The sequence below is a fragment of the Pseudophryne corroboree genome, chromosome 1 (genome assembly GCF_028390025.1).
Source record: "Pseudophryne corroboree isolate aPseCor3 chromosome 1, aPseCor3.hap2, whole genome shotgun sequence".
Lineage (NCBI taxonomy): Eukaryota > Metazoa > Chordata > Amphibia > Anura > Myobatrachidae > Pseudophryne > Pseudophryne corroboree.
Genome location: NC_086444.1, coordinates 828,535,951 through 828,561,583, shown reverse-complemented (window position 1 = coordinate 828,561,583; position 25,633 = coordinate 828,535,951). Strand labels below are relative to the sequence as shown.

The 25,633-nt window shown below is 47.6% G+C and overlaps 1 protein-coding gene across 1 annotated transcript in view; it reads right to left on the bottom strand.

Moving 5' to 3' along the window:
• Positions 1-25,633, bottom strand: part of GPAT3 (glycerol-3-phosphate acyltransferase 3) — a 183,711-nt gene that overhangs the window by 135,894 nt on the left and 22,184 nt on the right. The window contains exon 2 of the mRNA XM_063955910.1: positions 15,552-15,618. Coding sequence (XP_063811980.1) covers positions 15,552-15,618 — 67 coding nt within the window. The remainder of the gene's footprint in view (positions 1-15,551; positions 15,619-25,633) is intronic.

Genomic DNA, 25,633 nt, shown 5'->3' with positions numbered 1-25,633 from the left:
ACCCCCTGCGGGGCAGACACCGGAGTGGATGGAGCTACCTCAGATGGCAGACACAGATGTCGACACGGATACTGATACCAGTGTCGACGACGAAGCGACTGATGTAATGTCCAATAGGGCCACTCGTTATATGATTGAGGCAATGAAAAATGTTTTACACATTTCTGAGGTGACCCCAGGTACCACAAAAAAGGGTATTATGTTTGGGGAGAAAAAACTACCAGTAGTTTTTCCCCCTTCTGAAGAATTGAATGAAGTGTGTGAACTAGCGTGGGCTTCCCCCGATAAAAAATTGGTAATTTCAAAAAAATTACTAATGGCGTACCCTTTCCCGCCAGAGGATAGGTCACGTTGGGAAACACCCCCTAGGGTGGATAAAGCACTTACGCGCTTATCAAAAAAGGTGGCACTGCCGTCCCAGGATACGGCCGCCCTAAAGGAACCTGCTGACAGAAAGCAGGAGGCTCTCCAGAAAGCTATATATACACACACTGGTATTATACTGAGACCAGCTATTGCCTCAGCATGGATATGCAGTGCTGCAGCTGCATGGTCAGACTCCCTGTCAGAAAACATTGACACCCTAGACAGGGACACTATATTGCTAAACGTAGAGCATATTAAAGACGCTGTCTTTTACATAAGAGATGCACAGAGGGATATTTGCCGGCTGGCATCAAAAATAAGTGCACTGTCCATTTGTGCCAGGAGAGGGTTATGGACCCGGCAGTGGACAGGTGATGCAGATTCTAAAAGGCACATGGAAGTTTTGCCTTATAAGGGTGAGGAGTTGTTCGGGGATGGTCTTTCAGACTTAGTGTCCACAGCAACAGCTGGGAAGTCAGCATTTTTGCCACATGTCCCCTCACAACCAAAGAGCACCGTATTATCAGGTGCAGTCCTTTCGCCCCCAAAAGAGCAGATGGGGTAGAGGCGCGTCCTTTCTGCCCAAAGGCAGAGGTAGGGGGAAAAAGCTGCAGCATACAACCTCTTCCCAGGAACAAAAGTCCTCCCCCGCTTCTTCTGCTAAGTCCGCCGCATGACGCTGGGGCTCAGCAGGCAGAGCCAGGTACGGTGGGGGGCCGTCTCAAAAACTTCAGCAATCAGTGGGCTCGCTCACAGGTAGATCCCTGGATCCTTCAAGTGGTATCTCAGGGGTACAGGCTGGAATTCGAGACATCCCCCCCCCCCCCGCCGTTTCCTCAAATCTGCCTTACCAACGACTCCTTCAGAAAGGGAGGCTGTGTTAGAGGCAATTCACAAGCTGTATTCCCAGCAGGTGATAGTCAAGGTGCCCCTACTTCAACAAGGACGGGGTTACTATTCCACAATGTTTGTGGTACCGAAACCGGACGGTTCGGTGAGACCCATTTTAAATTTGAAATCCTTGAACACATATTTAAGAAAATTCAAGTTCAAGATGGAATCGCTCAGGGCGGTTATTGCAAGCCTGGAAGAGGGAGATTACATGGTATCTCTGGACATCAAGGATGCTTACCTGCATGTCCCCATTTACCATCCTCACCAGGAGTACCTCAGATTTGTGGTACAGGATTGTCATTACCAATTCCAGACGTTGCCGTTCGGCCTGTCCACGGCACCGAGGGTATTTACCAAGGTAATGGCCGAAATGATGATACTCCTTCGGAAAAAGGGAGTTTTAATTATCCCATACTTGGACGATCTCCTGATAAGTGCGAGGTCCAGAGAGCAGTTGTTGGTCGGCGTAGCATTATCTCAGGAGGTGCTACACCAGCACGGTTGGATTCTGAATATTCCAAAGTCTCAGCTGGTTCCGGCGACACGTCTACTGTTCCTGGGGATGATTCTGGACACAGTCCAGAAAAAAGTGTTTCTCCCAGAGGAGAAAGCCAAGGAGCTGTCATCTCTAGTGAGAGGCCTCCTGAAACCAAAACAGGTGTCGGTGCATCATTGCACGCGAGTCCTGGGAAAGATGGTAGCTTCCTACGAAGCGATTCCATTCGGCAGGTTCCATGCCAGAACCTTTCAGTGGGACCTGTTGGACCAATGGTCCGGATCGCATCTTCAAATGCATCGGTTGATAACCCTGTCTCCAAGGACCAGGGTGTCTCTGCTGTGGTGGCTGCAGAGTGCTCATCTCAGAGAGGGCCGCAGATTCGGCATACAGGACTGGGTCCTGGTGACCACGGATGCCAGCCTTCGGGGCTGGGGTGCAGTCACACGTGGAAGAAACTTCCAAGGACTTTGGTTAAGTCAGGAGACTTCCCTACACATAAATGTTCTGGAACTGAGGGCCATTTACAATGCCCTAAGTCAAGCAAAGCCCCTGCTTCAAAACCAGCCGGTTCTGATCCAGTCAGACAACATCACGGCAGTCGCCCATGTAAATCGACAGGGCGGCACAAGAAGCAGGACGGCGATGGCAGAAGCCACAAGGATTCTCCGATGGGCGGAAAATCACGTGTTAGCACTGTCAGCAGTGTTCATTCCGGGAGTGGACAACTGGGAAGCAGACTTCCTCAGCAGGCACGACCTCCACCCGGGAGAGTTGGGACTTCATCCAGAAGTCTTCCAACTGATTGTAAACCGTTGGGAAAAGCCACAGGTGGACATGATGGCGTCCCGCTTAAACAAAAAGCTAGAAAAATATTGCGCCAGGTCAAGAGACCCTCAGGCGATAGCTGTGGACGCTCTAGTGACACCGTGGGTGTACCGGTCGGTTTATGTGTTCCCTCCTCTTCCTCTCATACCCAAGGTACTGAGGATAATAAAGAAAAGAGGAGTAAGAACTATTCTCATTGTTCCAGATTGGCCAAGAAGGTCTTGGTACCCGGAACTTCAAGAATTAATCTCAGAGGACCCATGGCCTCTGCCGCTCAGACAGGACCTGCTGCTGCAGGGGCCCTGTCTGTTCCAAGACTTACCGCGGCTGCGTTTAACGGCACGGCGGTTGAATACCGGATCCTAAAAGAAAAGGGTATTCCGGAGGAAGTCATTCCTACGCTTATTAAAGCTAGAAAAGATGTAACCGTACAACATTATCACCGCATATGGCGAAAATATGTTGCGTGGTGGGAGGCCAGGAAGGCCCCAACGGTGGAATTCCAGCTAGGTCGATTTCTGCACTTCCTACAGTCAGGGGTGACTATGGGCCTAAAACTGGGTTCCATTAAGGTCCAGATTTCGGCTCTGTCGATTTTCTTCCAAAAAGAACTGGCTTCACTGCCTGAAGTTCAGACATTTGTCAAGGGAGTGCTGCATATTCAGCCTCCTGTTGTGCCTCCAGTGGCACCGTGGGACCTCAACGTGGTGTTGGGTTTCCTAAAGTCACATTGGTTTGAGCAACTCTAAACCGTGGATTTAAAATATCTCACGTGGAAAGTGGTCATGATTTTAGCCTTGGCTTCGGCAAGGCGTGTGTCAGAATTGGCGGATTTGTCATGTAAAAGCCCCTATTTGATTTTCCATATGGATAGGGCAGAATTGAGGACTCGTCCCCAGTTTCTTCCTAAGGTGGTATCAGCTTTTCACTTGAACCAACCTATTGTGGTGCCTGCGGCTACTAGGGACTTGGAGGACTCCAAGTTACTGGACGTAGTCAGGGCCTTGAAAATGTACGTTTCCAGGACGGCTGGAGTCAGGAAGACTGACTCGCTATTTATCCTGTATGCACCAAACAAGATGGGTGCTCCTGCTTCAAAGCAGACTATTGCTCGCTGGATTTGTAGCACAATTCAGCTTGCGCATTCTGTGGCTGGCCTGCCGCAGCCTAAATCTGTAAAAGCCCATTCCACAAGGAAAGTGGGCTCTTCTTTGGCGGCTGCCCAAGGTGTCTCGGCTTTACAACTTTGCCGAGCTGCTACTTGGTCAGGGGCAAACACGTTTGCTAAATTCTACAAATTTGATACCCTGGCTGAGGAGGACCTTGAGTTCTCTCATTCGGTGCTGCAGAGTCATCCGCACTCTCCCACCCGTTTGGGAGCTTTGGTATAATCCCCATGGTCCTTACGGAGTCCCCAGCATCCACTAGGACGTCAGAGAAAATAAGATTTTACTCACCGGTAAATCTATTTCTCGTAGTCCGTAGTGGATGCTGGGCGCCCGTCCCAAGTGCGGACTGTCTGCAATACTTGTATATAGTTATTGTTAACTACAAGGGTTATTGTTGAGCCATCTTTTGAGAGGCTCTGTTGTGTTCACACTGTTAACTGGGTATATTATCACAAGTTATACGGTGTGATTGGTGTGGCTGGTATGAGTCTTACCCGGGATTCAAAATCCTTCCTTATTGTGTCAGCTCTTCCGGGCACAGTATCCTTACTGAAGTCTGGAGGAGGGTCATAGTGGGAGGAGCCAGTGCACACCAGGTAGTCCTAAATCTTTCTTAGCTGTGCCCAGTCTCCTGCGGAGCCGCTATTCCCCATGGTCCTTACGGAGTCCCCAGCATCCACTACGGACTACGAGAAATATATTTACCGGCGAGTAAAATCTTATTTTAGGCTACTTCTCAAACACAAGACAAGATATACCTGCAACACTTGTACATATGTCCTAAATGGTCTAGTTGTAGTATACATGATGAACACACTCCTCCTCAAACCTCTCTCTGACACACGCTTGCTGGGCACATTCCATTTTAATTTCTGCTAACTCTTTTCGACCCTGTTCCAGGTTGCTCGAGAGCCATAACAATTGGCATTTAGAAGCAGAATCAATCACCATGCTACAGTTTGTCATATCCACTCCTTCTTGCCATAAGTCATGGACACGATGCCATACTGGGATTCCCCTGCCCACGCTCTCCCCTTCTATGAATATTAGCGGAACTGGATAAACCATCATTACGCCCTAGATGTCACATGACTATCCCAACTTTGCATATATGAAGATCCTGTACTAATGACATGCACCCCCACCCTAAAAATGTTTGCACCCATAAGAACACTATAGGTAAATCTGAGCTAATTTGGGGTAATTGGATTGCATTTAATTGGTGCAATAATTTCACAGTGTAATTCTTCTAGGTTAACATTGTACGCGTACTGTATTTTCAATGCTATGCTCTTCTGGAATGCACTAAACCTATATTTTTACTTTTGTTACTCAAAATAAACATTTTCCTGTCTGGTGTTAGAAAAATAAACTTTATCAAACATAAAATGCAGTGAGGGCACACCATGAAGAAAGGATAGAAGAGACTAAAGTCAGGATGGAAGCATCCACGAGAAAGGTTTCTGAAAACAAATTTCTTGCAACCCACGGACATGCGAGTTAAGCGGTTCCCAACCCGTCAACACCCTTTCCTCTCCCCAAACAGAACAGGCTTTGGAAAAGGACAATATTTAAGTCACAGATACTCAAGCACAGATTATTGGATAGTAACTATTTGTTCCAAAAGCCTATTCAGAACACTTCTCTAAAATTAGAAGTATTTTGGCAACAGTTAGCACACAAGAAGACCCTACAGACACACATGTGCAAAGTTGGCTAATGTCCCAGCACAGTGTGGCAATTGTCCCCAGGTGCCGCTTGATTATAGTATATAGAAAAAGAAAAATGATCCTCATTAATAGGTTTTTCATTCCTCCCATTAATAATGCACAAAGAATAAGTAGGCTTTGTGTAGCTTTTTGTGTTTTTAAGAGAACAGGGGACAATACCTAGAAGACAATTCATATACAGTATTACTTCCCTCTCTGTTATCACTATAGGATTTTGTCACTCTACTTATCCACACAACAGATATTTGTGGTTGGAACAAATGGAGGAGTTTCTTCTGATTTTCGGGCAGGCCAACATTAAGACACATTTTCTCAGATTTCTACTATGCAGAGTTCAGACCGCCATCTTTCCAGCTTCTTTCAATTCAGACTAAGATGCATAAAATAAACCAAACCCAGTGGTGAGACGGAAATCACTTTAATGCCACAGCCGGGGGACACTTTGATATCAGTCCCTGCGGCCGTGCCATTAAAACCCCAAGTAGTCACCCCTGGCCGGGGTACCCTGGAGGAGTGGGGACCCCTTCAATCAAGGGGTCCCCCCCCTCCAGCCACCCAAGGGCCAGGGGTGAAGCCCGAGGCTGTCCCCCCGATCCATGGGCTGCGGATGGGAGGCTGATAGCCTTTTGTGAAATGAAAGAATATTGTTTTTTGCAGCAGAACTACAAGTCCCAGCAAGCCTCCCCCGCAAGCTGGTACTTGGAGAACCACAAGTACCAGCATGCGGGGGGGGGGGGGGGGGGGGGGGGGCGCTGGTACCTGTAGTTCTACTGCAAAAAAAATACCCAAATAAAAACAGGACACGCACACCTTGAAAGTACAACTTTATTACATACATGTCGACACACACAGGGCCGGTTCTTGGGCGCTGTGTGCCCCGGGCGACAATAGGGGGCGTGGCTACGCCCCCTGTACAGACTGAAATGATGTACGTCATCGCGCACCGCACAGCAAAGGTCCTCTCCACGAAGGAAAACTAGACGCGTACGCGTCTAGTTTCTCTTCACAGCGGCAGCGGGGGGCACAGCAGCAGCGGATCTTGCCCTGGTGCGGCGCCCTCCGGATGGCGCCCTGCGCCCTCCGGAAGGCGGCGCCCCGGGCAAAAGTCCTTTTTGCCCGTGGCAAGATCCGCTACTGGACACACACACATACTTACCTATGTTGACACGACGTTCGGTCCACTTGTCCAAGTAGAATCCACGGGGTGTACCTGAAAATAAAATTATACTCCCCTAAATCCAGTGTCCAGTGATATTTGTAATCCACGTACTTGGCAAAATAAAAAAACGAATTTACCCGATCCACACGGACTGAAAGGGGTCCCAAGCTTACACATGGGACCCCTTTTCCCGAATGCTGAGACCCCCTGTGACTCCTGTCACAGAAGGTCCCTTCAGGCAATCAGGTAGCGCCACGTCCTGGCACTCTCCCGATTCCCTATGCGCGTCTGAGCTGGCAGACAGCGCATCGCACAGCACCTCCATTAGTTTCAATGGTGGGAACTTTGCGGTCAGCGGTGGGGTTACCCGACCTCACCGCTGACCGCAAAGTTCCCACCATTGAAGATAAAGGAGGTGCTGTGTGATGCGCATCTGACAGCTCCTACGCGCATACAGCCAATCAGGAGAGTGCCACGACGTGGCGCTCCCTGATTGGCTGAAAGGACCTTCTGTGACAGCAGTCACGGTAGGTCTCTGCATTCGGGGAAAGGGGTCCCATGTGTAAACATGGGACCCCTTTCAGTCCGTCTGGATCGGCTATGCGTTTTGTTTTTTTTGCCAAGTACGAGGATTACAATAAAAGAACCGGACACAGGATCAGGTGAGTATATAATTTTATTTTCAGGTACCCAGACGTCCACAGACGGAGACGTGGCCAGAGTCGGCATGTCAACATAGGTAAGTATGTATGTGTCGGCATGTATGTAATAAAGTTTTACTTTCAAGGTGTGTGTGTGTCCTGTTTTTATTTGGGTATTTTTTTTGCAGAAGAACTACAGGTACCAGCGGGCCCGTTCCCCCCCCCCGCATGCTGGTACTTGTGGTTCTCCAAGTACCAGCTTGCGGGGGAGGCTTGCTGGGACTTGTAGTTCTTCTGCAAAAACCAATATTCTTTCATTTTTACACATGGCTATCAGCCCCCCATCCGCAGCCCTTGGATATGGGGGGGGGGGGGGCAGCCTCGGGCTTCACCCCTGGCCCTTGGGTGCTGGTTGTTAAAATACGGGGGATCCCCTGTCATTTTTTTCCCCGTATTTTGGCAACCAGGACCGGCTCAAAGAGCCCGAGGCTGGTTATGCTTAGGAGGGGGGACCCCACACAATTTTTTTTCGGGTTTTTTACCGTTTAACATTTTTAAAAATCAAATCCGTCAATTCAGCCGTTTTTCGACAGCGGGACTGTCGAATCCGTTTTTTATTGAATATGTCGAATTCCGGCACCCACCTGCTGGAATTCGATGGTCGAATTGTGTTGAATTTAAAAACGGGCGAAAAAGTGCAGCAATTCGCCCGGAATTGCATATACCCCATAGTGGCAAATGGAAGCATATGCAGCCATAATACAGATGAAAGAAAGAATTAGTGGCAACCACTGATCCTTATTTTCTTATGTATTATACCTACATATGTGCCACCTCTCATGTGAAATTATTTAGGTGGAATTAACAATGCAAAGTCATACCAATATGTTTTTTTTTTCATAGGGACTTCATCGGGGAGGCAATGAGGTCCCTTGATGAAGTCCTGCTGAGACAAAACACACTGGAGTAACGCTTTGTGTTCTGAACTCAGCCAATGGAATACAGGCAGTAAAGATACAGGTGGCTCCAGTCCATTGGTTCAAATTGTCTACTGCACCCACATGCATGTTTTTAATCTGCTATGGATAATTTTGTTTAAGATTGCGAAGGGCATAATAAAAAAGGTCTGGGTTTTTTTTATACCTTCCTGAATGAGGAAAAGAATGGACATTGGTAAAGGGTAGTTGCAGATCCAATACCTAATGGAAATACTCGTGTGTGTGTGTGTGTGTGTGTGTGTGTGTGTGTGTGTGTGTGTGTGTGTGTGTGTGTGTGTGTGTGTGTGTGTGTGTGTGTGTGTGTGTGTGTGTCTGGTAGAAAATTGTATACCCCAAAGGGACAAGGACTGATGTAATTAATGGCATAGGGGAGAGATGTATTTTTACGATGTCTTTAAATGTCATGCCCTGTTTCGACCATTATCATGTCTACGCAGGGTCATTTTCCACCCAGGTGCATTAAAAAATTTTTTACAAAAATAAGAATTTACTTACCGATAATTCTATTTCTCATAGTCCGTAGTGGATGCTGGGGACTCCGAAAGGACCATGGGGAATAGCGGCTCCGCAGGAGACTGGGCACAAAAGTAAAAGCTTTAGGACTACCTGGTGTGCACTGGCTCCTCCCCCTATGACCCTCCTCCAAGCCTCAGTTAGGATACTGTGCCCGGACGAGCGTACACAATAAGGAAGGATTTTGAATCCCGGGTAAGACTCATACCAGCCATACCAATCACACCGTACAACTTGTGATCTGAACCCAGTTAACAGCATGATAACAGAGGAGCCTCTGAAAAGATGGCTCACAACAATAATAACCCGATTTTTGTAACAATAACTATGTACAAGTATTGCAGACAATCCGCACTTGGGATGGGCGCCCAGCATCCACTACGGACTATGAGAAATAGAATTATCGGTAAGTAAATTCTTATTTTCTCTAACGTCCTAGTGGATGCTGGGGACTCCGAAAGGACCATGGGGATTATACCAAAGCTCCCAAACGGGCGGGAGAGTGCGGATGACTCTGCAGCACCGAATGAGAGAACTCCAGGTCCTCCTCAGCCAGGGTATCAAATTTGTAGAATTTAGCAAACGTGTTTGCCCCTGACCAAGTAGCTGCTCGGCAAAGTTGTAAAGCAGAGACCCCTCGGGCAGCCGCCCAAGATGAGCCCACTTTCCGTGTGGAATGGGCTTTTACAGATTTTGGCTGTGGCAGGCCTGCCACAGAATGTGCAAGCTGAATTGTACTACAAATCCAACGAGCAATCGTCTGCTTAGAAGCAGGAGCACCCAGCTTGTTGGGTGCATACAGGATAAACAGCGAGTCAGATTTTCTGACTCCAGCCGTCCTGGAAACATATTTTCAGGGCCCTGACTACGTCAAGCAACTTTGAATCCTCCAAGTCCCTAGTAGCCGCAGGTACCACAATAGGCTGGTTTAAGTGAAACGCTGAAACCACCTTAGGGAGAAATTGAGGACGAGTCCTCAATTCTGCCCTGTCCGTATGAAAAATTAGGTAAGGGCTTTTATAGGATAAAGCCGCCAATTCTGAGACACGCCTGGCTGAAGCCAGGGCTAACAGCATTACCACTTTCCATGTGAGATATTTTAAGTCCACAGTGGTGAGTGGTTCAAACCAATGTGATTTTAGGAACCCCAAAACTACATTGAGATCCCAAGGTGCCACTGGAGGCACAAAAGGAGGCTGTATATGCAGTACCCCCTTGACAAACGTCTGAACTTCAGGAACTGAAGCTAGTTCTTTTTGGAAGAATATCGACAGGGCCGAAATTTGAACCTTAATGGACCCTAATTTTAGGCCCATAGACAGTCCTGTTTGCAGGAAATGCAGGAAACGACCCAGTTGAAATTCCTCTGTAGGGGCCTTCCTGGCCTCACACCACGCAACATATTTACGCCAAATACGGTGATAATGTTGCACAGTTACATCCTTCCTGGCTTTGATCAGGGTAGGGATGACTTCATCCGGAATGCCTTTTTCCTTCAGGATCCGGCGTTCAACCGCCATGCCGTCAAACGCAGCCGCAGTAAGTCTTGGAACAGACAGGGTCCCTGCTGGAGCAGGTCCTTTCTTAGAGGTAGAGGCCACGGGTCTTCCGTGAGCATCTCTTGAAGTTCCGGGTACCAAGTCCTTCTTGGCCAATCCGGAGCCACGAGTATAGTCCTTACTCCTCTCCTTCTTATGATTCTCAGTACCTTGGGTATGAGAGGCAGAGGAGGGAACACATACACTGACTGGTACACCCACGGTGTTACCAGAGCGTCCACAGCTATTGCCTGAGGGTCCCTTGACCTGGCGCAATATCTGTCCAGTTTTTTGTTGAGGCGGGACGCCATCATGTCCACCTTTGGTTTTTCCCAACGGTTCACAATCATGTGGAAGACTTCTGGGTGAAGTCCCCACTCCCCCGGGTGGAGGTCGTGTCTGCTGAGGAAGTCTGCTTCCCAGTTGTCCACTCCCGGAATGAACACTGCTGACAGTGCTATCACATGATTTTCCGCCCAGCGAAGAATCCTTGCAACTTCCGTCATTGCCCTCCTGCTTCTTGTGCCGCCCTGTCTGTTTACGTGGGCGACTGCCGTGATGTTGTCCGACTGGATCAACACCGGCTGACCCTGAAGCAGAGGCCTTGCCTGACTTAGGGCATTGTAAATGGCCCTTAGTTCCAGGATATTTATGTGAAGTGACGTTTCCATGCTTGACCACAAGCCCTGGAAATTTCTTCCCTGTGTGACTGCTCCCCAGCCTCTCAGGCTGGCATCCGTGGTCACCAGGACCCAGTCCTGAATGCCGAATCTGCGGCCCTCTAGAAGATGAGCACTCTGTAACCACCACAGGAGAGACACCCTTGTCCTTGGAGACAGGGTTATCCGCTGATGCATTTGAAGATGCCATCCGGACCATTTGTCCAGCAGATCCCACTGAAAAGTTCTTGCGTGGAATCTGCCGAATGGAATCGCTTCGTAAGAAGCCACCATTTTTCCCAGGACCCTTGTGCATTGATGCACTGACACTTGGCCTGGTTTTAGGAGGTTCCTGACTAGGTCGGATAACTCCCTGGCTTTCTCCTCCGGAAGAAACACCTTTTTCTGGACTGTGTCCAGAATCATCCCTAGGAACAGCAGACGTGTCGTCGGAATCAGCTGCGATTTTGGAATATTTAGAATCCACCCGTGCTGTCGTAGTACTACTCCGACCTCTAACTGTTCTCTGGACCTTGCCCTTATCAGGAGATCGTCCAAGTAAGGGATAATTAAGACGCCTTTTCTTCGAAGAAGAATCATCATTTCGGCCATTACCTTGGTAAAGACCCGGGGTGCCGTGGACAATCCAAACGGCAGCGTCTGAAACTGATAGTGACAGTTCTGTACCACAAACCTGAGGTACCCTTGGTGAGAAGGGCAAATTGGGACATGGAGGTAAGCATCCTTGATGTCCAGAGACACCATATAGTCCCCTTCTTCCAGGTTCGCTATCACTGCTCTGAGTGACTCCATCTTGAATTTGAACCTTTATATGTAAGTGTTCAAGGATTTCAGATTTAAAATAAGTCTCACCGAGCCGTCCGGCTTCGGTACCACAAACAGCGTGGAATAATACCCCTTTCCCTGTTGTAGGAGGGGTACCTTGATTATCACCTGCTGGGAATACAGCTTGTGAATGGCTTCCAATACCGCCTCCCTGTCGGAGGGAGACGTTGGTAAAAGCAGACTTCAGGAACCGGCGAGGGGGAGACGTCTCTAATTCCAATTTGTACCCCTGAGATACTACCTGCAGGATCCAGGGGTCCACTTGCGAGTGAGCCCACTGCGCGCTGAAATTCTTGAGACGGGCCCCCACCGTGCCTGAGTCCGCTTGTAAGGCCCCAGCGTCATGCTGAGGACTTGGCAGAAGCGGGGGAGGGCTTCTGTTCCTGGGAAGAGGCTGCCTGCTGCAGTCTTTTTCCCCTTCCTCTGCCCCGGGGCAGATATGAGTGGCCTTTTGCCCGCTTGCCCTTATGGGGACGAAAGGACTGAGCCTGAAAAGACGGTGTCTTTTTCTGCTGAGAGGTGACCTGGGGTAAAAAGGTGGATTTCCCAGCCGTTGCCGTGGCCACCAGGTCCGATAGACCGACCCCAAATAACTCCTCCACTTTATACGGCAATACTTCCATATGCCGTTTGGAATCCGCATCACCTGACCACTGTCGCGTCCATAACCCTCTTCTGGCAGAAATGGACAGCGCACTTACTCTTGATGCCAGAGTGCAAATATCCCTCTGTGCATCTCGCATATATAGAAATGCATCCTTTAAATGCTCTATAGTCAATAATATACTGTCCCTGTCCAGGGTATCAATATTTTCAGTCAGGGAATCCGACCAAGCCACCCCAGCACTGCACATCCAGGCTGAGGCGATTGCTGGTCACAGTATAATACCAGTATGTGTGTATATACTTTTTAGGATATTTTCCAGCTTCCTATCAGCTGGTTCCTTGAGGGCGGCCGTATCAGGAGACGGTAACGCCACTTGTTTTGATAAGCGTGTGAGCGCCTTATCTACCCTAGGGGGTGTTTCCCAACGCGCCCTAACCTCTGGCGGGAAAGGGTATAATGCCAATAATTTTTTAGAAATTAGCAGTTTTTTATCGGGGGAAACCCACGCTTCATCACACACCTCATTTAATTCATCTGATTCAGGAAAAACTACGGGTAGTTTTTTCACACCCCACATAATACCCTTTTTTGTGGTACTTGTAGTATCAGAAATGTTCAAAACCTCCTTCATTGCCGTGATCATGTAACGTGTGGCCCTACTGGAAAATACGTTTGTTTCCTCACCGTCGACACTGGAGTCAGTGTCCGTGTCTGGGTCTGTGTCGACCATCTGAGGTAACGGGCGCATTAGAGCCCCTGACGGTGTTTGAGACGCCTGTACAGGTAATAACTGATTTGCCGGCTGTCTCATGTCGTCAACAGTCTTTTGTAAAGTGCTGACACTATCACGTAATTCCTTCCATAAGACCATCCAGTCAGGTGTCTACTCCCTAGGGGGTGACATCACTATTACAGGCAATTGCTCCGCCTCCATACCATTTTCCTCCTCATACATGTCGACACAACGTACCGACACACAGCACACACACAGGGAATGCTCTGATAGAGGACAGGACCCCACTAGCCCTTTGGGGAGACAGAGGGAGAGTTTGCCAGCACACACCAGAGCGCTATATATATACAGGGATAACCTTATATAAGTGTTTTTCCCTTATATAGCTGCTGTATATATTTATCTGCCAAATTAGTGCCCCCCCTCTCTTGTTTTACCCTGTTTCTGTAGTGCAGGACTGCAGGGGAGAGTCAGGGAGCTTCCCTCCAATGGAGCTGTGAGGAAAAATGGCGCCAGTGTACTGAGGAGATAGGCTCCGCCCCCTTCTTGGCGGCCTTTCTCCCGCTTTTTTAAGGAAAAATTGGCAGGGGTTAAATGCATCCATATAGCCCAGGAGCTATATGTGATGTATTTTTGCCATATAAGGTGTTTTTATTGCGTCTCAGGGCGCCCCCCCCCAGCGCCCTGCACCCTCAGTGACCGGAGTGTGAAGTGTGCTGAGAGCAATGGCGCACAGCTGCGGTGCTGTGCGCTACCTTATTGAAGACAGGACGTCTTCTGCCGCCGATTTTCCGGACCTCTTCAGTCTTCTGGCTCTGTAAGGGGGCCGGCGGCGCGGCTCTGGGACCCATCCATGGCTGGGCCTGTGATCGTCCCTCTGGAGCTAATGTCCAGTAGCCCAAGAAGCCCAATCCACTCTGCACGCAGGTGAGTTCGCTTCTTCTCCCCTTAGTCCCTCGGTGCAGTGAACCTGTTGATAGCAGGATTCACTGAAAATAAAAAACCTATACTTAAACTTTTTTTCTAAGCAGCTCAGGAGAGCCACCTAGTGAGCACCCTTCTCGTTCGGGCACAAAAATCTAACTGAGGCTTGGAGGAGGGTCATAGGGGGAGGAGCCAGTGCACACCAGGTAGTCCTAAAGCTTTTACTTTTGTGCCCAGTCTCCTGCGGAGCCGCTATTCCCCATGGTCCTTTCGGAGTCCCCAGTATCCACTAGGACGTCAGAGAAAAGATGTTGCCAAAGAGGGAGAGTGATGATGATACATCTCTTCTGATATGGCCACCTGGGAGTGATAGTGTGGGGATATGAGCTAGTCAGAAAATGGATGAAAGGATACTTCCACTTAATCATTTTTTATATTTTGCCCCTTGTTTGCAGGAATGCATCACTTGAGAAACTTTTCATTGCATTTCTGGAGCTATCCAATGCAGTTTGCCTCCGCAAATATAATGGCAGGGCTGGCAGCAGTGGAGAGCACTGTCTCCCACTGCATCATTCTGTCATCTCAGTCCTAATAATTACATTTCAAAGTCCCAACTAAAATAATGACCACACTGGGACTTTGAAATGCAATTATGTTAGCAGACTAACACGATTGGAGATAAAATTGTCCTCTACACACAGACTTTGGAACACACTACATCCTGATATTCACTCTCTGGAGGTAATCAACCGCAAACCAAAAAGCCAAGTTGATATCGTGTATTATGAATGCAGTTAATTAATTTTCATTATTTTGAAAGACAATGGGCCGGATTCATATCATATCACACCAGCTATCTCCCATCTAAAGTGACGGGAGATCGCGGGGCGATATTCAAATGTGCCCTGTTGTCGCGCTGATCGCGCTCATTACAGTCTGGTTTAGAGCGTCAATCGCCTAAACCCGACTAACGTAATGGGCATGATCGTGAAGAGACCAGTTTGGGGGTAGCGAGCTGAAATGAAGTTGTCGCACTCATCGGCAGTAACATTAGAACACCAACGGTGGGCGCGATAGGGGGCGGGAGGGAGGGTGGAACATTTGAATCCTGCCCTATGCTTGCAACTGTATATACTATAAAGTACTCGGCATCACAATGGCCAAACTGATTGTAATATCAATAGTCAAAATATATGAATCCAATTATTCTCTGTGCCATATTATCAGCTTGGCTCCATTTACAAAGTCATGCTTTGGTCTCTCCTGTTAGCACACAGACAAGGGAATGATGACACGGCTAAGGATCTGAGTCAATGATGGCGTATATTCACTGAACTAGACGCCTAGCACTAGAAATTAAGTGACGTTCACTTTTGACAATACTTATACACCGTCTGATTTTATTTTCTCCAGGTCATTCATCTGTCAACTTGTCTGGTTTAATACTTACCGTTAGATGCCATCGTTCTAAGTTTATTCTGCTCTTCAAAACCTTTCTGAAGTCTTAACGCTGCCCACTACAAATAAATAAACAAACAAATAAATAGTTGTAGTGATATTAACAATACATTATAAAGTACTAGTGACAGTAAATTCTATCAAATGTGTTCATTAAGTACGTAGTATATTTGGTCCACTGCAGTACTTCAAACCATCCACCACCTTCCCTTTTCAATCTGTGTGAGGTACAACACATACAAACTTTTAAATACAAGTAATAAAGTGCAAGTAAGCAAGCCAAAATGTAAAATAGGATAACAGCCACGTAACTCATAGTAATCTGTGTTGGTGTTGCCACACATTTTTGTTTTCTGAAGCAACATGATTGTAAGAGGTTGCACATAAGCATGAGTATGCGTTTACACAGCTGCCAACTAGTTTCAAGGGCAGGATCACTTCGGTTAAAGGTTTGTGACTTTAAAATGGGTGATGTTTTGGAGGAAAATGGTATGATTCATAAAATTTTGGGACTATGATTTTAATCTTAAGCGGGAAGATCGATGTCAAAGCAAAAAGAATAAAAATAAACAAGGAAAGCTGTAGAGCCCATGAAGGTTATAGTTACATAGTTAGTGAGGTTGAAAAGAGCCAAAATGCCCATAGGGTTCAACCTGTAATCTGTAATAAGCAGTGCACATTATAATGCACCAGCCAAAATAATGGTTTCTTGCCTACTGACAACTAGATTTCGTATCACTCCCATATACATATTGTCAATATATTAAATGCTATAGCCTTGGATACCTTTTTCAGCTAGAAAACTGTCCAATCCGTTTTTAAATGCATTTACAGAGTCCACCATTATTATCTTCTCTGGCAGGGAGTTCCAAATCCTTATTGCCCTTAAGGTGAAGAACCCTTTCCTACGTTTTGCATGGAACTCTTTCTCCTTAGCCTCAGTGAGTGCCCACGTGTCCTATACAGAGTTCTATTAATAAACAAATCCCCTAACTCCTTGTAATGACCCTTTACATATTTGAAGATATTAATAATGTCTTCTCTTAGTCTCCTCTTTTCAAGTACAGGTTGAGTATCCCATATCCAAATATTCCGAAATACGGAATATTCCGAAATACGGACTTTTTTGAGTGAGAGTGAGATAGTGAAACCTTTGTTTTTTGATGGCTCAATGTACACAAACTTTGTTTAATACACAAAGTTATTAAAAATATTGTATTAAATGACCTTCAGGCTGTGTGTATAAGGTGTATATGAAACATAAATTAATTGTGTGAATTTAGACACACTTTGTTTAATCCACAAAGTTATAAAAAATATTGGCTAAAATGACCTTCAGGCTGTGTGTATAAGGTGTATATGTAACATAAATGCATTCTGTGCTTATATTTAGGTCCCATCACCATGACATCTCATTATGGTATGCAATTATTCCAAAATACGAAAAAATCCCATATCCAAAATACTTCTGGTCCCAAGCATTTTGGATAAGGGAGACTCAACCTGTATTTAACCTAGTAAGCCTTTCCTCGTACTCCAGTGTCTCTAGCCCTTTAATCAGTTTAGTAGCACGCCTTTGAACTCTTTCGAGCTCCCCGATATCTTTTTTATAATATGGTGCCCAAAACTGAACACAATATTCCAGATGCGGACGTACCAATGATTTATACAGAGGCAGGATTACATCCTCGTCCCTTGTCTCAATACCCCGTTTTATGCACGCAAGGACTGCCTTCTTTGCTGCATTTTGACATTGTGCACTGGTATTAAGCCTATTATCAACTTTAAAGGTGAAAGCTGTTAAAGTTGCAAACATATCAAAATAAATATTAAATGACTAAATAATAAGATTTTACTCACCGGTAAATCTATTTCTCGTAGTCCGTAGTGGATGCTGGGAACTCCGAAAGGACCATGGGGAATAGCGGCTCCGCAGGAGTCTGGGCACAACTAAAAGAAAGCTTTTAGACTACCTGGTGTGCACTGGCTCCTCCCACTATGATCCTCCTCCAAGCCTCAGTTAGGATACTGTGCCCGGAAGAGCTGACACAATAAGGAAGGATTTTGAATCCCGGGTAAAACTCATACCAGCCACACCAATCACACCGTATAACACGTGATACCATATCCAGTTAACGGTATGAAACATAACTGAGCCTCTCAACAGATGGCTCATAACAATAACCCGTTAGTGAACAATAACTATGTACAATTATTGCAGACAATCCGCACTTGGGACGGGCGCCCAGCATCCACTACGAGAAATAGATTTACCGGTGAGTAAAATCTTATTTTCTCTAACGTCCTAGTGGATGCTGGGAACTCCGAAAGGACCATGGGGATTATACCAAAGCTCCCAAACGGGCGGGAGAGTGCGGATGACTCTGCAGCACCGAATGAGAGAACTCAAGGTCCTCCTCAGCCAGGGTATCAAATTTGTAGAATTTTGCAAACGTGTTTGCCCCTGACCAAGTAGCAGCTCGGCAAAGTTGTAAAGCACAGACCCCTCGGGCAGCCGCCCAAGATGAGCCCACCTTCCTTGTAGAATGGGCTTTAACTGATTTAGGATGCGGCAGTCCAGCCGCAGAATGCGCCAGCTGAATTGTGCTACAAATCCAGCGAGCAATAGTCTGCTTAGAAGCAGAAGCACCCAGTTTGTTGGGTGCATACAGGATAAAAAGCGAGTCAGTTTTCCTGACTCCAGCCGTCCTGGAAACATAAATTTTCAAGGCCCTGACTACGTCCAGCAACTTGGAATCCTCCAAGTCGCTAGTAGCCGCAGGCACTACAATAGGTTGTTTCAAGTGAAAAGCTGATACCACCTTAGGGAGAAACTGGGGACGAGTCCTCAATTCTGCCCTATCCATATGGAAAATCAGATAAGGGCTTTTAAATGACAAAGCCGTCAATTCTGATACACGCCTGGCCGAAGCCAAGGCCAATAACATGACCACTTTCCACGTGAGATATTTTAGATCCACGGTCTTTAGTGGCTCAAACCAATGTGATTTTAGGAAATTCAACACCACGTTGAGATCCCAGGGTGCCACTCAAGGCACAAAAGGGGGCTGAATATGCAGCACTCCTTTTACAAATGTCTGAACTTCAGGTAGTGAAGCTAGTTCTTTTTGGAAGAAAATCGACAGAGCCGATATCTGCACCTTAATGGAGCCTAATTTTAGGCCCATAGTCACTCCTGCCTGTAGGAAGTGCAGAAATCGACCCAGCTGAAATTCCTCTGTTGGGGCCTTATTGGCCTCACACCAAGCAACATATTTCCGCCATATGCGGTGATAATGCTTTACAGTTACATCTTTCCTGGCTTTAATCAGCGTAGGAATGACATCCTCCGGAATGCCCTTTTCCTTTAGGATCCGGTGTTCAACCGCCATGCCGTCAAACGCAGCCGCAGTAAGTCTTGGAACAGACAGGGCCCCTGCTGCAGCAGGTCCTGTCTGAGCGGCAGAGGCCATGGGTCCTCTGAGATCATCTCTTGAAGTTCCGGGTACCACGCTCTTCTTGGCCAATCCGGAACCACGAGTATTGTTCTTACTCCTCGTTTTCTTATTATTCTCAGTACCTTTGGTATGAGAGGCAGAGGAGGGAACACATAAACCGACTGGTACACCCACGGTGTCACTAGAGCGTCCACCGCTATCGCCTGAGGGTCCCTTGACCTGGCGCAATATCTCTCTAGTTTTTTGTTTAGGCGGGACGCCATCATGTCCACCTGTGGTTTTTCCCACTGGTTTACAATCATTTGAAAGACTTCTGGATGAAGTCCCCACTCTCCCGGGTGGAGGTCGTGCCTGCTGAGGAAGTCTGCTTCCCAGTTGTCCACTCCCGGAATGAACACTGCTGACAGTGCTAGCACATGATTTTCCGCCCATCGGAAAATCCTTGTGGCTTCTGCCATTGCCGTCCTGCTTCTTGTGCCGCCCTGTCGGTTTACATGGGCGACCGCCGTGATGTTGTCTGACTGGATCAGTACCGGCTGGTGTAGAAGCAGGGGTTTTGCCTGACTTAGGGCATTGTAAATGGCCCTCAGTTCTAGAATATTTATGTGTAGGGAAGTCTCCTGACTCGACCATAGTCCTTGGAAGTTTCTTCCCTGTGTGACTGCCCCCCAGCCTCGAAGGCTGGCATCCGTGGTCACCAGGACCCAGTCCTGTATGCCGAATCTGCGGCCCTCTAGAAGAAGAACACTCTGCAGCCACCACAGCAGAGACACCCTGGTTCTTGGAGACAGGGTTATTAGCCGATGCATCTGAAGATGCGATCCGGACCATTGGTCCAACAGGTCCCACTGAAAGATTCTGGCATGGAACCTGCCGAAAGGAATTGCTTCGTAAGAAGCCACCATCTTTCCCAGGACTCGCGTGCAGTGATGCAGCGACACCTGTTTTGGTTTCAGGAGGTTTCTGACTAGAGACGACAGCTCCATGGCTTTTTCCTCTGGGAGAAACACTTTTTTCTGGACTGTGTCCAGAATCATTCCCAGGAACAGTAGACGTGTCGTCGGAACCAGCTGTGACTTTGGAATATTTAGAATCCAACCGTGCTGGTGTAGCACCTCCTGAGATAGTGCTACTCCTACCAACAACTGCTCCTTGGATCTCGCCTTTATTAGGAGATCGTCCAAGTATGGGATAATTAAAACTCCCTTTTTTCGAAGGAGTATCATCATTTCCGCCATTACCTTGGTAAACATCCTCGGTGCCGTGGACAGACCAAACGGCAGCGTCTGGAATTGGTAATGGCAATTCTGTACCGCAAATCTGAGGTACTCCTGGTGAGGATGGTAAATGGGGACATGCAGGTAAGCATCCTTGATGTCCAGGGATACCATGTAATCCCCCTCGTCTAGACTTGCAATAACCGCCCTGAGCGATTCCATCTTGAACTTGAATTTTTTTATGTATGTGTTCAAGGATTTCAAATTTAAAATGGGTCTCACCGAACCGTCCGGTTTCGGTACCACAAACAGTGTGGAATAGTAACCCCGTCCTTGTTGAAGTAGGGGCACCTTGACTATCACGCGCTGGGAATACAGCTTGTGAATTGCCTCTAGCACAGCCTCCCTGTCCGAGGGAGTTGCTGGCAAGGCTGATTTGAGGAAACGGCGGGGGGGAGACGCCTCGAATTCCAGCTTGTACCCCTGAGTTACTACTTGAAAGATCCAGGGATCCACCTGTGAGCGAGCCCACTGATCGCTGAAATTTTGGAGGCGGCCCCCCACCGTACCTGGCTCCGCCTGTGGAGCCCCACCGTCATGCGGCGGACTTGGAAGAAGCGGGGGAGGACTTTTGCTCCTGGGAACTAGCGGTTTGTTGCAGCCTTTTTCCCCTACCTCTGCCTCTGGACAGAAAGGACCCGCCTTTTCCTCGCCTGTTTTTCTGGGTCCGAAAGGACTGTACCTGATAAAACGGCGCTTTTTTAGGCTGTGAGGGAACATGGGGTAAAAATGCTGACTTCCCAGCTGTCGCTGTGGAAACGAGGTCCGAGAGACCATCCCCGAATAACTCCTCACCCTTATAAGGCAAAACTTCCATGTGCCTTTTGGAATCTGCATCCCCTGTCCACTGCCGGGTCCATAAGCCTCTCCTAGCAGAAATGGACAATGCACTTATTTTAGATGCCAGCCGGCAGATCTCCCTCTGTGCATCTCTCATGTATAAGACTGAGTCTTTTATATGCTCTATGGTTAGCAGAATAGTGTCCCTGTCAAGGGTGCCAATATTTTCTGACAGGGAATCTGACCACGCAGCGGCAGCACTGCACATCCATGCTGACGCAATAGCTGGCCTAAGTATAATGCCTGTGTGTGTATATATAGACTTCAGGATCGCCTCCTGTTTTCTATCCGCAGGCTCCTTCAGGGCGGCCGTATCCGGAGACGGAAGTGCCACCTTTTTAGACAAACGTGTGAGCGCTTTATCCACCCTAGGAGGTGTTTCCCAACGTGCCCTATCCTCTGGCGGGCAAGGGAACGCCATTAGTAATTTTTTTGAGATTATCAATCTTTTATCAGGGAAAGCCCACGCTTCTTCACACACTTCATTTAATTCTTCAGATGGGGGAAAAACTACGGGTAGTTTTTTCTCCCCAAACATAATACCCTTTTTTGTGGTACCTGGGTTTAAATCTGAAATGTGTAACACCTCTTTCATTGCCTCAATCATGCAGCGAATGGCCTTAGTGGACATTAGATTAGACTCATCGTCGTCGACACTGGTATCAGTATCTGTGTCGACATCTGGGTCTGCCATCTGAGGTAGCGGGCGTTTTAGAGCCCCTGATGGCCTTTGAGACACCTGGGCAGGCACAAGCTGAGAAGCCGGCTGTCCCGCATTTGGCATGTCGTCAAATTTTTTGTGTAAGGAGTCGACACTTGCACGTAATTCCTTCCATAAAACCATCCACTCAGGTGTCTGCCCCGCAGGGGGTGACATCACTTCTACAGGCATCTGCTCAGCCTCCACATAATTTTCCTCCTCAAACATGTCGACACAGCCGTACCGACACACCGCACACACACCGGGAATGCTCTAAACAGAGGACAGGACCCCACAGAAGCCCTTTGGGGAGACAGAGAGAGAGTATGCCAGCACACACCAGAGCGCTATATACTGCAGGGACTAACTGAATTATGTCCCCTATAGCTGCTATAATATTTACTGCGCCTAAATTTAGTGCCCCCCCTCTCTTTTTTACCCTTTTTCTGTAGTGTAGACTGCAGGGGAGAGCCAGGGAGCTTCCTTCCAGCGGAACTGTGAGGGAAAAATGGCGCCAGTGTGCTGAGGGGGATAGCTCCGCCCCTTTTTCGCGGACTATTCTCCCGCTTTTTTAAGGATTCTGGCAGGGGTAATTATCACATATATAGCCTCTGGGGCTATATATTGTGATTGTTTTGCCAGCCAAGGTGTTTTTATTGCTGCTCAGGGCGCCCCCCCCCCAGCGCCCTGCACCCTCAGTGACCGGAGTGTGAAGTGTGTATGAGAAGCAATGGCGCACAGCTGCAGTGCTGTGCGCTACCTTGGAGAAGACAGAAGTCTTCATGTCGACGATTTTCCGGACTTCTTCTTGCTTCTGGCTCTGTAAGGGGGACGGCGGCGCAGCTCCGGGACCGAACACCAAGGCCAGTTCCATGCGGTCGGTCCCTCTGGAGCTAATGGTGTCCAGTAGCCTAAGAAGCCCAAGCTAGCTGCAAGCAGGTAGGTTCGCTTCTTCTCCCCTTAGTCCCTCGTTGCAGTGAGCCTGTTGCCAGCAGGTCTCACTGTAAAATAAAAAACCTAAAATATACTTTCTTCTAAGAGCTCAGGAGAGCCCCTAGTGTGCATCCAGCTCGGCCGGGCACAAAAATCTAACTGAGGCTTGGAGGAGGGTCATAGTGGGAGGAGCCAGTGCACACCAGGTAGTCTAAAAGCTTTCTTTTAGTTGTGCCCAGACTCCTGCGGAGCCGCTATTCCCCATGGTCCTTTCGGAGTTCCCAGCATCCACTAGGACGTTAGAGAAATAACAGTACAAAGGGCCTTATTTAGCCTCAGTTGCAGTTTTGCTATTTTAGTATGCTGGGGGCCAGCCAGCACAGGGCAAAACCGCCCAGCATGCAAATGCCCGGCAGTGATGTGATCGCAATTCAATTGCATAGCTGAATTGTGGATGTCTCCTGCCTCCGTAGCCTGGCTGGCGCACAATAGCCATATTTCAGGTCACTCGCGGCCGCCCCGAACCTGACCCCATTTTCGACGGCATGTTCCCGTAACGCCGAGTCAACGCCCCTACAACGCATCTGCCTGTCAAATCAGTCAGAGGCATTCGCATAAGTGAGATGCAATCGTAACTCATTGTGTGCGCACTCACAGTGCGGCTACTGCACGTGCACACTGGCCATAAATAGTTCAGTGTGTGTGATCGCATCACTGATGTGATCAATACTGAATAAGGCCCAAAATTTATACAGTAGAAACTTGAAAAAAAGACACATAACACGTTGTAAAAATAGCTGTAAATAACTAAGGTGCCCATTTATGATAGTATATTTGCGGCTATGTACCCGAAAACACCTGTTTTCGGGGGTTACCAGCAAATCTTAGGCAACACCGATATGTAAGAAGATACCTGCTATGATCCCTGTACTACCGGCCGCAGCCCGCATAGGTTTCCATGGGGTATGCAATGCTGCCAGATTCACCAATATCCAAATGCAATACATTACAGATATTGGTCCACGAGGCTACAGCCATTTGAAATAGCAGTAGCTCATTGTAGCCTATGGGCTACAGATCGCAAATCCCCCGGAATCCTCCCCGAAAGTGACCTCTGTGCAGTGTGGTTTTAGCTGACAGAGCATGCGCAGATCCCCCGGCAGCTGTCACAGCACATTGCAGGACTGCGTATGCTTGATCATACATCCAGACGATAGGATCACATATTGCAATGCCTTTACTGCCCAGATCGCATTCAATATGTGTTCCATGATAAATGGATCCCTCACTGTGAATTAGATCACTGCTTGTATCTCAGTGATCTTATGCAGCGAAGAAAACCTTTAAATTCTGCTGTGGCAGCCTTTCTTCACTGTGTCTGAATAGAGCAGTTTATGGTGACGTTTCCAAAAATTCCATATTCTAAGATGGCATCAATCCCATAAAAGCCAAACACGCCCTTCACCAAAATAATAATACTACTAATTTCAAAAGGCAGTTAAAACAAAAAAAAAAACCTACAAGGTACTAATATCATTAACAATCATCAATGCACAAGCTTTATGAGCTCATAAAAACTTAGCAAATGCCATGTGGTTGAATCATAGACCCTAGAAGTGAGAGTTTGGATAGAGCGCAGGATGGTATTAACCACTTAACGGACACATTTTTCCCCAAAAACCGCTCAGAAATTGTTGGGTTTTTTATTAGTCAATTAGGTGAAGAATGTATATTTAAACTCATCTAAAATTATTTTAGTTAAAAACATAATAAAAATAGGATTTTAATTACCTACAGGTAAATCCCTTTCTCGTAGTCCATAAGGGATATTGGGGAATTAGTACGATGGGTATAGATGAGGTCCAAAGGAGCCGGTGCACTTTAACATTTCTTCACTGGGTGTGCTGGCTCCTCCCTCTATGCCCCCTCCAACAGGCAGTTATAGGTAAAATAGTGCCTGAAGGAGAATGGACATACTAGAGAGAAAGAACATAACAACAATGGTGGTCATTCAGAGTTGTTCGCTAGCTGTTTTCGGTCGCAGCGCAGCAATCAGAAAAAACCCGCCAATTCTGTGCATGCGGCACAATGCACACGCGCTGCGTACTTTCACAACGGCCGTAGCAGTTTCACACAAGGTCTAGCGACGCTTTTCAATCGCACTGCCGGCCGCAGAGTGATTGACAGGAAGTGGGTGTTTATGGGCGGTAACTGGCCGTTTTCGGGGAGTGTGTGAAAAAACGTAGGCATGTAACATACAAACGCAGGCGTGCCTGGGGAAACGCAGGTGTGGCTGGCCGAACGCAGGGCGTGTTCGTGACGTCAAAACAGGAACTAAATAGTCTGCAGTGATCGCAAGCTAGGAGTAGGTCTGGAGCTACTCTGAAGCTGCACAAAAATATTTAGTACCCGCTGTGCGTTCCTTTCGTTCGCACTTCTGCTAAGCTAAGATACACTCCCAGAGGGCGGCGGCTTAGCGTTTGCACGGCTGCTAAAAGTAGCTAGCGAGCGAACAACTCGGAATGAGGGCCAATAAGTGGTGAGATTCACACACCAGCACACCAATAACATAAAACGACCAACAACGGCTGGCAACCAAACAGCAACAGCTGAACAGGTAACCATATAAGAGAAAACCTGCAGAAAAGTCAACGCACTGAGGCGGGCGCAGAATCTCTCTTATGGACTACGAGAAAAGGATTTACTGGTAGGTAATTAAAATCCTATTTTCTCAAGCATCCATAAGGGATATTGGAGAATTAGTACGTTGGGGAAGTTCCAAAGCTTCCAGAATGGATGGGAATGTGCAGAGACGTCTGCAGCACCGCCTGCCAAAACTGGGTATCCTCTTTGGTCAGGGTATCAA